The sequence below is a fragment of the Porites lutea genome, chromosome 5, assembly GCF_958299795.1.
Source record: "Porites lutea chromosome 5, jaPorLute2.1, whole genome shotgun sequence".
Classification (NCBI taxonomy): Eukaryota; Metazoa; Cnidaria; class Anthozoa; order Scleractinia; family Poritidae; genus Porites; species Porites lutea.
Window position 1 is genome coordinate 42053062 of NC_133205.1, and position 12887 is coordinate 42065948.

At 40.2% G+C, this 12887-nt stretch overlaps 1 protein-coding gene across 1 annotated transcript; it reads left to right on the plus strand.

Moving 5' to 3' along the window:
* Positions 1-4845: 4845 nt before the first annotated feature.
* On the plus strand, positions 4846-12793 carry LOC140936981 (arylsulfatase B-like). The gene is made up of 7 exons (XM_073386495.1): positions 4846-5126; positions 5668-5754; positions 8037-8248; positions 9087-9298; positions 9875-10095; positions 10663-10931; positions 12488-12793. The coding sequence occupies exons 1-7, from the start codon at positions 4853-4855 to the stop codon at positions 12713-12715; spliced, it is 1503 nt and encodes a 500-aa protein (XP_073242596.1). The 5' UTR covers positions 4846-4852; the 3' UTR covers positions 12716-12793.
* Positions 12794-12887: the final 94 nt, after the last annotated feature.

The following is a 12887-nucleotide window of genomic DNA, read 5'->3' on the forward strand; positions in this document are numbered from 1 at the left end:
AGAGATAAAGTTAGGCGAACACTTGAACCAAGGTTGAACAAGAAAACGATGGGGCAGAAGCAGAGTCTATCTTATTGGGCTTTTGCACTTTCTTCGCCCTTGAAGAATTCCATAAAATTGCATTCACCCTGAAGACTTTCATAAAATATGGGTCTAACCCCGAAGAATATGGGTTTGCCCCTGAAGAATTTAGTGAACGGTGATTTTTCCTTGTTTACAACCCCCAGGCAGCCCAAGCGTACTATGTGTGGATTCGGGCTTCAGAGGTCATTTGGTCGGAATATACTAGTATGATATTGAGTGAATTATTTGATAACAAATAAATGCAAAAATCTTAAAGATATGAAGTCTTCTTGTTTGTCTATCTGTACAAGTTTTCATTATTTTTTATTATTTTTTATTGCTTTTTCATCGGTTCTTAGTTTATTTTTGTATTATTTTATAAACTGTAACCGTTTATTCTTTTCTTACTTCGCTTTTCTAGCCCCTGATGAAGAAAACTGCAGCACAGTCCGTATGTACGCGCGAGCAGTCAAACAAAAGGTCTGAAACGAGGCTGATAACAGAGGGCGAGACTGGGGAGAGCCCATGTGAGGCGCGCCCGCTTCGAGCGCGTAAGACTCTTACGCCACGTTTTACCGATTTCTTTACTGATTTTGAGGAAAAGACCGACCGTTTTGCAGTCTACTGATGAAGACTAGTTTTGTCTAGTCGAAATAATTGTCAAATAAATTTGTAAACCTTAGCTGTCCGATCAGCCTTGCCTTCAATTTTAAGCCCTGTTTTCGCACCAGAAAAAAAAAAAACTAGTCTTGGCCCGGGTCAAAGTTCACGTGAAATTTTTTTCTCACCAAAGTTGTTTGAGCTAAGAGCCTGTTCCTGAGGCCAAAGACTTAGTAGTCACCTTAGAAAAGCAAACAGCAAACACTATCGTACCTTTCTGTCTCAGCCGGGGTCAGGGTGATTGATCCGTTTAGCCAAACGAAGCGAGAATATGATACGATATTGGACGATACAGACTCTGCGAATAGTAATAACTTTGTTCCATCTCAGATTTTTACATGATGCTCTGCCGGAAACGTTTCTGAAGGTGACCAATATCTAAAAGTAAATTGCTAAACGGCACCAAAACCACCTTTAGGCGTGCACTGATTTCAAATAACTGTCACTTGTGTTAAAGAGTTAATTGTGGGTAGCGATAAAAAAAAAGGGCGTGGGGGAGGGGGGAAGATAGAAATTCTGTCGACATCTACTTCTACAAAAATCCCTAACCACAAAACAAGCAAACAAAAAACGACACAAGCAAACAAGATAGACAACTTCCTGTCCCATTTTATCAGAGTTGTTGGTAATCAAATAATCATAACGCAATTAAATTCATCTTTTTTAGGCTTTTGCCATTATGAAAATGAAAGAGATAGCTCGTTGTAAGAATTTTCGACAATAATTGGTTTAAGAATCAAATATGTTAATTAGGGCTGTGCGTTTTTCAATTAACATTTTTTTTGAAGACAGGGCGTTTCTTAGCAAATTCCTTCAACTTAGTAGATTAGATTAGTTTGTTGGTAATAAATCCGTTATAACGGGAAGTTAAGGCGGTTCTTTGGAATTTTTTATTATTATTATTTTATTGGCCCATAGAGCCACCTTAATTTCATCTTTTTTATGTTTTCCCGATTATGAAAGCAAAAGAAATTTTTAACGACAGTTGGATGGCTATCTGCATACTCTTATACCTTAAATTAGATTCCGTTAGCCGTTATTCATTTATATTTTTTATAGGTGCTATTTTATTCATAAATGCGGTGTATTTTGATTTTTTGGCAATGATAGTATCGTCGATCTCAGTTCCTATAAATATAGGTGGGAGAACGGCAGCCAATTTAAGGAGTCATAGGCCTTTGGCAGCTCCTATAGCTCTTCGGGTAAGTGGAACGGTATTTCTAGATTTCTAGTATCTGTTGAGGCACACCTGTATATATGTTGTTTTAATTTATTAGTATACTGCTCCCATCGATTCTTAAACTAAATGGCCCAGCTTTCCTATTACTGAACATAATGATAAGATGTTTTTTTCTGGGGATAGAAAAACACATATATAAAATCAGGAGCACGTCTGTGAACCAATTTTCCTTTTATTCTTTGGCTCGTTATTTACCATGAACACTTTTTAACTATAGTCCATTTGCGGTTGTTCTTAACGCTAATATTTTTTGTACGTGAACGATGATGGCTTTCGTTCTCAGTAAATTATTTTGATATAAGGCTTTCTTTGTTATCGGCAAAGAATTAAGATTTTCAGCGTATCTTTAGTTAGAACGTTTTGGGTTTTACTTTTTCTTGGGAAAAAAATTCTTGATTCTTTGTTTGCATGTGACCCAGACTTGATGTGACCTAAATCAATCCTTCTGATACTTTAGTTTCATGTAACAGCGTCTGACCACCATCATTTTAGCAGTTTTTAGTTGGACGTGGCAATCAAATTTGTTTTATGGGCCTGTCTGCACTAGGAGACAAAATTGGAATCGTTAAGAATGTATGGTGACAATTTTTGTTTGTTAGAGCACTTTTGAATTTTAAAAGCGGCTTTGTGTCACCGTACACTGAACATGACGGCCTATAAAGCTATAATCCCACTCGAACTCCTAGTGTGCGTAAGAGGCGGTTGAAAGTAACATGGGAACAAGAAAAAACAGGGGGCTCATAGGAGACGGGAGTGTCTTCCTTATGGAGCTCGTTTTTCCTTGCGCCCAAAATTATTTCAAGCGCCTGCTATGCAGGCTATCGAACTCAGTGTCCGGTAGACTCACCTAGTAAGCTTTATAACGGGAGGCTCCGGCACGAGGTCCAACTCCTAAAGGTGCCCCTTTCGTCTGATACCTTCTACTGACTGAATGGTGCCTCTTTTGCCTTTTGACTACCACCATTAATAAATTAAATCACTAAGCCAGAGAGTTTTTTCCCTCTCTTTCCGACATACATAAAATGAATCTGGTAGCCCTTTTTGGTTCACCACATAGCTCAACTAATGAAATCCCTACCCTTTCATCTACCTGAAGCCTGAAAAAGGTCCCATTTCGGGCCGAGCCTCCCCGTATAGATCATTATAGGGAGTACTCGTCCCGGAGTATTTTATTAAAATGAGACTTTCTCTATCAGAAGACAATACGATTTTGAGGTCGCCTTACCTTACTCAAATGAGTTTGAACTGTAATATTTTACCCTATGGCTCCGCAGTTCTTACTCGTTGTCTGCCTCATACAATTGCAACTTCTTTTCTATGTGTTCCTTTTGTCATTTGTTTTTTTATGACCGAGATCTTTATAACTCTCTGGCTCTTTTCTTATATCGTTTTCTTTCCTTGTTTAATTACAGATTTTCTCTTCGTTTATACACTATCATTTCATTTTTTTTTCTACGTGGGTTTTCCGATTTGCATGCCATTGGCTAGTGTATTTGCTTCGCAGTGCGTTAAAAAGACAGCACCCGTATTCATGGGTAGTCCGAAAACATGGTAAAGTACGTCGTCAGTTTTCCTGAATTTGGCTAACCCTAAAAGGTGGAAATTGATTAAGGGCTGGAATACTTGGGGACAAGGCGAGGACAAGCCATAAAGTTTTGCCTCAGATTATTCTAAGATAAACTGTGAATATTAACAATTATTGAATGAGCTGAGTATGATGTGAAGAATTACGCTGATCGGAAGGAATCATCCTCACATCATACGGAACACGAATTCAATAATTGTTTCATTATTCATTCAAAATTTTCCCAAGTTCTTACCAAGCTCGCCTCCTCGTAGATTTTCTTCAAAACTTTGGCCTGTATCTCGTCGCCGTTTCAGGATATAACTGAGATATGTTTTTTCACCTCAAAAAGTAGCTATCATCCATCGAGCAGTTTGCTTTGCGCATTCTTGCATTTTTTTCCTTCATTTTTAGTCAGACTCACAGACAACCTGTGACTTTGTATACCCTCTTTAAGGGAAATTCACTTGGACTTTTTTGAGTTTACATTTAACCTCTAAAAGTTCAAAATGCAAAGCTGGATTGATCGCTTTGGGAAGAGTACTGCAGCTGCAAGGCAATAAAACACCACACGGAATACTCTGTTTATATACGGTGGAAGCTCTCGTGTGAGGACCCCGGGGGGGAGGGGGGGTACTCCCATACATTACCTATACGGGTATGTGCCGCCCAACGGGGTCGTGATTTTGAAGCTCCTGATTTAGAACGGGGTATCCATTTCAGAGGCGTTTTCTAGAACGGGGTATAATATTTCGAACGTGCGAAAGCTCCAGTTTTGTAAGCAGCCATTTGACCTTTTTTATTTAAGGACAGATTGCTTTTAAAAATACGGTTCAATGCGTTAACAAGCAAACTGTTATACTCTTGTTGCCCCCTAGAAAAGAAGTATAAAAGATTGGCCCATTTCTAGAACGGGGTATCAGTTTTAGGGCGAATTCTAGAACGGGGTATAAAAAATTGGCCCATTTCTAAAACGGGGTATCAATTTTAGGGGAAATTTTTTTAGAACGGGGTGCCAATTTGGAGTCCCAGGCGGCACATACCCACCCAAGAAATACCCAAGTGTCCCCCCCCCCCCGGGGTGAGGACACCCTTGGGATGTGAAAAAATTAAGGGTCGGTAACTGGAGCGGGCCGCTTATGGGGAAAAAAGGACAAAGTTTGTATGGGAGTTAAGAAAGACGGTGTTTTGTGAAGGTGCCCGTAAGTAGAGCGTTAGGAGAGCTTTCACGGCATATCAGCGTGACAATGCCCCCTATCAAAGTGCCATGACATTAGCCAAACTCATGTCATGTGATAATATGCCTTTGTGACTTGTAGAGGAGAATGGAGATTCACTCAGCTTTACTACTTTTTGTCGCACTGTTTCCAAACGCTGCTTCGTCACATGATCCAAAGACTTCCAAGCGTCCTCACATTCTCTTCATTGTTGCCGATGATCTTGGCTGGAGTGATGTTGGTTTTCATGGATCTGTAATCAAAACTCCAAACATTGATAAGCTAGCAAATGAAGGAGTAGTCTTGGATAATTACTATGTTCAACCACTTTGTACCCCAACAAGATCTGCTTTGATGACCGGAAGATATCCTATACACACAGGTATTTTATACTAGAAAATATTTTAGTAGGAAATTGTGTCATTAGTCCTCTACTTACTCCTGGACTTGACGCTTTGCGTGACAGTGGGTGAAAGGTAAGTAAGATGTCGGATGCGTACATGGTGCTAAAACCGGGGCTAAAACGAGATTCGCCAAGGGCAAGCATGCGATCATGACCAACCTCGTCCCCACTGGGCTTTTCCCTTAAAAAATGGGTTCTCTATGATCGATTTAATTACAATCAAACCTCTTTAATACGGACACCAAAGGGACAGAACCAAGTGTCTGCTTTACAGAGGTGTCCGTATTATAGAGGAAGGAAATGTACAGTATGATTTTTGACATTTCTGGGACCAAACGAACTGTCCGTTATAGAGAGATGTCCGTATTACAGAGGTCTCCGTAAGGAGAGGTTAGACTGTACAGCTAGGTTCATTTGCACAAGCTTCTGTAGAACTTCATATCTACCGCCATGAAAAGTTGTTTAAAGGCAGTTACTGTATCGGGGATTTGAGTTCTATTTACTATTTTTCTTTCTCAAGGTCTTCAGCATGACGTTATACACCCTGATAACCCGTTTGGATTGCCTTTAGAATACAGTATTCTACCACAAGAACTGAAGAAAGTTGGTAGGCGAATGTCGTTGAAACTCGACATTGATTATGTTGTCTTAAATATGTCACCAATTCACAAGTGCTATGCGCTAGAGATTCCTGACACGTTAATGAAGATCACTACTACTACTAAATGTTCATATACCGATGATCCATCGCCTTCATAATGATAAGAGCATTAGGCTATGTTTACACCTAGTTGCAATAAGGTTGTCATAGAAAAAAGCAAAAAGCAAAAAGCAAAAAGTTAAATAGGAATTAATTAGCATGTAATTATCATAGCTTGCAACATTCACAACACACACCCTTACAGCTGAATATTAATCACGTAACATAAGAGAAATCATTTGCATCAGTTTCTTACTGTCATTCTCATGCAATTCAAGGCTGAATCATCTTGCGAATTTCAAACGTGCTGGAATTACAAAGCATATCGGATAACTACCAAAGAAATAATGGCTCCATTTTTTTTCAATAAATATAACCTGAGGTAAATTCCAGGAACTCAACGCGTGTCTTAGATTAGTGCTAAATAGAAAAGCCAGGCTGCGTTATGGTTTGCAGTGCACAACACCATCTGATCACAATTTTCAAGCAACAAATCAGGGGCGTAGGCAGGACTTTTCATCGCAGAGAGGGTAAGGGGGTCCTCCGCCAGTTCCTCACCTGAGCCACAAACCAAGCTTCGTTTGTCAGGACATAATAGATTGGCGACTGAACGTGCGACAACTGAGACATAACATTGCTCGCGCCAATTTACCTTTTCCTTTCTCGAATTGTGCGACTTCTTTTGATGGAGAATGTTGGCTCTAAAATGACTATGGCGCCTGTCTATCTTACAGCGCGGAATTACAGAATTATCTCTTGCTATTGTGAATGAATTCTTAAATAATTGTTAAATACTGAATTAAAATACGCAAATGTAAATCACAAAGCTAATTTATTCCTATTTGGCTTTTTTGCTTTTTGTTTTTTTCTATGACAACGTTATTGCAATTAGGTGTATATAGCTCTCGTGCCGACACAAAAAGCTATCCGGTAAGCGGGCGGTATAGTATAAACAGCAACGGCACGGAACTAGGGCAAGTCGTTTACACACATCGAACATCCTGTTGGAAAGGTTGGCCGAGAGGGCTTGGTGAAATGAATCCCAGTCCTCACTCCTGAATATTTACTTCCTTCTCAGTGGATTCCAGTCCTTACTCCTACTTATGCACTTCCGCTACTGTCCGAATACCTGTTCACGCTGCACTCAAGCGTGGCACAGAATCTATCTGATATGTAATGCGCCACTTTCGTGATCGACACGTCGCAGCTTCGCTCCGTTACAGAAATCGCGCCAAAATCACCGTGCTTATGTGTGAACAGAGGCCCTATCCCATATGGTTTTTCTGTCGGCGCACGCGCAAGAGCTATCCGATATGGCGTGAACATAGCGTTAAGCTTGACTCATATGAAAAATGTTACCATATATGGAATGAGTATTTATATTTTTTGAACTGATTCATATCACAAACCAGGAACAAGTTTCCCGTTGACAAATTGTCTGCACCAAGTCAATTAGTTAAACTTGACAAGTTTTTCTTTCACTGATCTGTCCTTGTTTAAAAGAAAACGTGCTTGCTGCCTGAACAAGGACACTTGAGTCGACTAGGAAACTTTTCAAGAAAAAAATTAAGGTATTTCCAACTGCCCCAGATAAAAGAACCTAAAAAACTTAACCAGAGTCGAAACTTGAATTTTAAAAAATATCGGAAACGTTCGAGATCTGATGTCTGCAATTCTTATTTCCTCCCGAGTCAGACTTACCTATCACCCTATTTTCTAACCTGGGATCAGGCCCTATTGGCCCTATTGGCCTGCTTGGTAAATAAAATTCCAGCGGCACGGCGAAGAGCGACCGCGCAAATCAACGTCTAAAAGCTACTAAAAGTGGTCGAAATTCTTTGGTCACCTCTTGTCCTTTTCTTTTTTAAACCCTCAAAAGACAAACTATTTTTCACTCTTTCGATAACTTTCCGTCCTGAACGGCTCCATGAATTAGCTCTCTTGCTTGCCTGTTTTGTTTTTTTCTCTTTTGAAAACACGCATGAATTTTTCTTCGTGAATTTTGCCCGCTTTGTGCCCCCTCCAGGGATGTTACTTAAACAGGGAGCGTGAACAATTTTTCACGATTTTTCCCGTTCCTCGGGCCTGTTCTCTGCTTCCTCGTTCCCAGTTTTAGTAACATCCTCATCCTCTGCACTCAGTTGTATGTAGTTCACTATAAGTAACATGCAATTATTTCTTTTACACAGGTTATGCAACTCACTTGGTAGGCAAGTGGCATCTTGGTTTCTACAAATGGCCTTATGTTCCCACCAGAAGAGGTTTTGATTCTTCTTTTGGCTTCTGGGATGGTTCGGAAGATCATTACACTCACTCAGTGTTGGGATTTTTAGATTTTCGCGATGGAGAACAGCCTGCGAGAAACTGGACAGGAACATACGCTACGTATGCCTACATGGAGGTATGAAATATCTGACGATGGGATGTTTACATCCTATCAACAGGAGGATCATAGAGGGCGGAACATCCTGGTGCCATATGTTTTCTATATTAAGCTTACATCCAAAGGGTTGTACTTATCCCTAACGTTAGGATCTTCCATGCTGAGAGGTAGGAAGATCCGTTAGCACCAGGAAAATCCTAGCACGGTCAGTGGTCGGCGTGTAAGATGGCCGCTTTATTGTGTACTCCTCAGAGGTCAATGTTCGTGAAATTTAGGTCTCCATTTTATTCCACCTATCGTCTAAAATAGTTCCTCGTTTGTTATTTTGACTTTGGTTGTGTACTACTCCTTCGTTATGTCTAATTTCACTATTGAACAGCTAGAAGCAATATTAGATGAAAAGATCAAGACAGCGATTGATCATTCACAGAAGCCCGACACTTACTTTATGTAATCGTCTCGTCATGTACCGACTTCAGATAATTTTATTTCATAGTAAACAAAATGGCTGTCTGGTCTTTTTAGCCCCGTGGTTATTCCAGACAGCCAGTACCACAAATTATTATTAGCTTGTTATAACCTTATTCTAATTCTGTTTTAACTATTGGTACAATAAATTGTTGTTGTAGCACCGTAAAAACTGCTTTCGCTAGGAAAATCCTTGTACTAAACGAGACAAATTTGCCGCGGGTTGTTCAGTAGGTAATCATGGCAATATAACTTGGAAGAAGGAGAATTCTGATACCAGAAAGCTCAGAAAAAACTGAGTCCGAGCTCCAGGTGAGCATCGGACTCACGACACTGCAAGTTGTAGTTCGGATGTTGAAGGCTGAGGTACTATTCACTTTCTTTACAGAGGATGGAGACAATTGTTAAATCACACGACCCAGCTCAGCCTTTGTTCTTGTACATGGCCTTTCAGAACGTTCATGATCCTGTTCAAGCGCCGCAACAATACATTGATAAATATAGATTTATCAAGAATGATCTCAGAAGAACTTATGCTGGCATGGTAGACATTCTGGATGAGGCTGTAGGTAATATCACCGAGGCTTTCAAGACAGCAGGGTATGTTGAGGCGTTCATTGTCAAGTTCAAGGCGTTACACTGATTACATAATTAAAAGGTTCTTTAAACTGTGGTAGGAGCTTCCCTGCAATTGGATCATAACTTGGTTCACTGATGATGGGATAAGAAAGGGGGTGGGAGCCCGGGAAAATACGAGGAGGGAGATGTACGGGAGGCGGGGAAGAAAACAGCCGGGGATAAGAGTTCTTAAAGGGCAGGAAGCGAGAGAAATAAAGGGAAACTACGCAGCAATTCTTAATATTTTGCAGTCTAAAAAGTGCTAAAGGGAGGAAGCCAAGAAAAAAGGGGACGAGAGCAGGAGATGCTTTGTACTGGAGCCGTGAGGTACGGGAGGTATAGGACTCGAGGTCCTACCCACTTCCCTCCATCTGCCTTGATGGTCTGTTTAAAATACTTGCAGTCAGTTATGTTCAGATTTCCTTGAGCAAAATTATGCAAACTTACAGCTTTGAAACATGAAAGACATTTTCTAAAGGTTTTGTACCGAAAAGCAGTTTTAAACACCTAAACGACTTAACAATATTTTTCAACTAAAGAGAATCTTGCGTCTTATAGGTTATGGGATGACACACTTGTTATATTCAGTACTGATAACGGCGGGTTACCAAGCTCAGGAGGTTTCAATTGGCCCCTCCGTGGTACAAAGCATACCGTGTGGGAGGGAGGGGCCCGAGGGGCTGCATTTGTCTATGGAAAATTACTGCAACAAAAAGGCGTGAAAAACAGAGAATTGCTGCATGTGACGGACTGGTATCCAACGTTAATCAATCTAGCAGGTGAGAATTAAGTCCATATTGACCTCGCTAGTAGTTGATATATGAAAAGGTTGATTTTGAAATTGTTCACACGATAAAAACAATATACAAACATATATGCAGTGAATTCAACCGTTTCTTATACTACGAGCTGACTGTCTTTCGTTTCCTCCGTCAAGCAAACCGCTCGAGACACGATAATAACAACGAGCTTGACTGAAGGCGCGAGACAGGAGAGGTGGCCGCCCTCGTTTCTCGCGTCTCACAGCTTCACCGCTCGACGCTCGCGCGCGCGCGCGTGTGCACTCCCCTCACTTAATCACCCCGATGTTGGCCATCTCTTGCCACGTTCCTTCATGTACGAAAGAAAACGGTTGTGGAGAAAATAGTGGCCAACAACCCGTTATGGGGTTATCAACTGATCACGATTTCCTCCAGTAATTTAGTTCAAAGATAAATGCGTGATCTCATTGCGTTTTCTAAGGTTTGGTACTCCAAGGATTTAAGGTAAAGGTAATCTTTTGTTCATTTTCGTGCTAATTTATAGTAAGCAGCTATCTATAAGCTACAACCTGTTTGCTATTATAGCAGGCAGTTTTGACCGAAAATATCCAAAGCCAGTTGACGGTTATGACGTATGGGAAACAATCTCTTCTGGAAAACCATCGCCGCGAGACGAAGTACTTATTAATATAGACACTAGCCAAGGAGCTGCGCTACGCGTGGGTCAAATGAAGTTATTGCTCAATGTCCCCAACGTCACGTGGTTTAAGCCGCCAGAGTTGGATGCGAGGCTATACCAGCAAAATAATGGCGTCCAGTCAAGTAAAGAAGATTTCAGGGGAAACTTATTTTTGGTAAGTTATTTTTCTTTCACCCTTTTTTATGTGATTTCTTCTGAAGATCATCGATTCTAAAACCATAGTTACTAGAGCAGACTGGTCATGAAAGGTGATGAAAATCAAGGATGAAAGCAATGGTGTCGCCGCTGATTTGATTAGCACACTGACAGTGACTGTACAATTTTTGTCTTTGGCCAACACGTTGTGACTGAATAAGGGCCCCAGGTAGGTGAGGTAACCCTCTTAGTTGGGGTAACCCTCCTGTCCATATAATCTCTCATATGGTCACCCCACCTACCATGTAAATGTGATCAAGGTAAAATGAGAGAGTATATGGACAGGCAGCGGTTACCCCACCTACCCAGGGTCCCCCACCTTTATGTAAACAGGCTCTTTTTTGGAATTGATCCGACTCGTGTGAAGTAATATATAGGTTCAGCTGGGCTAAAAGCGAAGCTCTTGTTAATATCTATAGTTTACTAAAGCAAAATATAAACTCGTGTAATGCTAACCAAGCGGCGACGACAACGAAAACAGCAAAAAAAAAATTAGCAAAAAAAAACATCTTTGGACGTGCAGCACACTTTTTTTGTACATTTCTTTGCCGTTGTTTTGCACGATGACAACGTAAAACTTCCAGAAACTTCCTAGTTAATGTTGTGTGTGGTTCTGTTCACTTTTTTTTACGCTTCCGCTCATTTTTACCTTGGTAGCCGCTAGTATTTCTCATTTTTTCACAGCCGCTATAAAATTTTCATGTTATTCTTCAAACAAAATTTTTTTTTTTATCTCTGGCTCTAGCTCTTTCGCTGTTATCCACGCCAATACAGACTTTATAAAATTAAGTTGAAAGAAAGAATTGGCGTCGTTGTTGTTGCTTTTTATCTCCAAAAGTCCGGGTGGGTATGCGATTTACTGCCGAAACGCGCGGGTACTTTAAATGCAAAATTTCACTTCTGCTTACATAAAGGGGTGGACGTACGTACGGACGATTCTCTCAGAACCAAAATTTCTTGGATGCTTAGTTTAAGAAATTTTCTTACCGATGGCGCTCCGCTATGAGGTCTGAACAAGGGCTCAGTTACTTCAAAAATAAAAAATTGATAGGAATACTATTCAAGACATTCAACGTTATGCGCGGTAGGAAAAGGAACACAAACAATTAACAAAGAAATCTGTCTGCTTTATAAAATCATCTCTCTTTTTAAACTTTGTGAAAACGAAATTGTTCTTTAAGTTTCCTTGAGGACAAAAACAGTAAACAAGATAAAAAGGACGCAATATTAAAACGAGCTGGGTGCTTTAAATAATTATGAAACCACAATAATTAGTCTCCAGAAGTCAATACATAGTTTTGTTGTGCCAATGGTAAATTATCTCATTGACTGATTCGTTGTGCTAAGAATCAAAACGACAAAGTATATTTTCTGAGGATAATTAAGAGACACTAGAGTTCTTCGAATACCATTATCTTACTGTTCTGTTCACTCCTTTATTACTATTACCATTATCATTATCATTATTATTATTATTATGATTATTATGATTATTATTACTATTATTCCATTCAGGAACTGGATCAAAATTCAGAAAGGATTGAAGTAGCTCTTTACAATTTAACCGCTGATCCGTACGAACGCAATGACCTCAGTAACAAGTACCCGGATGTAGTTAGCAAACTCAAAGAGAGAATGCAGTATTATATCAACAGCACAGTCCCACCAATCAACAAGCCGTCGGATCCTCAGGCGCGGAAGGCTGCTGAAAAGACCGGCTGTTGGGGACCCTGGCAAGACTAAAAGCTGAAGACGAATTACCCCCTTAGTATACTTTTAATTAGAAAAAATTAACGAGTTGAATGAATAAAATTATCAACGAAGCACACAACGAGGAATTTTCAAAAAAGTCCAGCCCCACTTACCAGTCAGGGAACTAGAAAACTGTTCTGTGTATAAGCCAGCTTACCAGTGT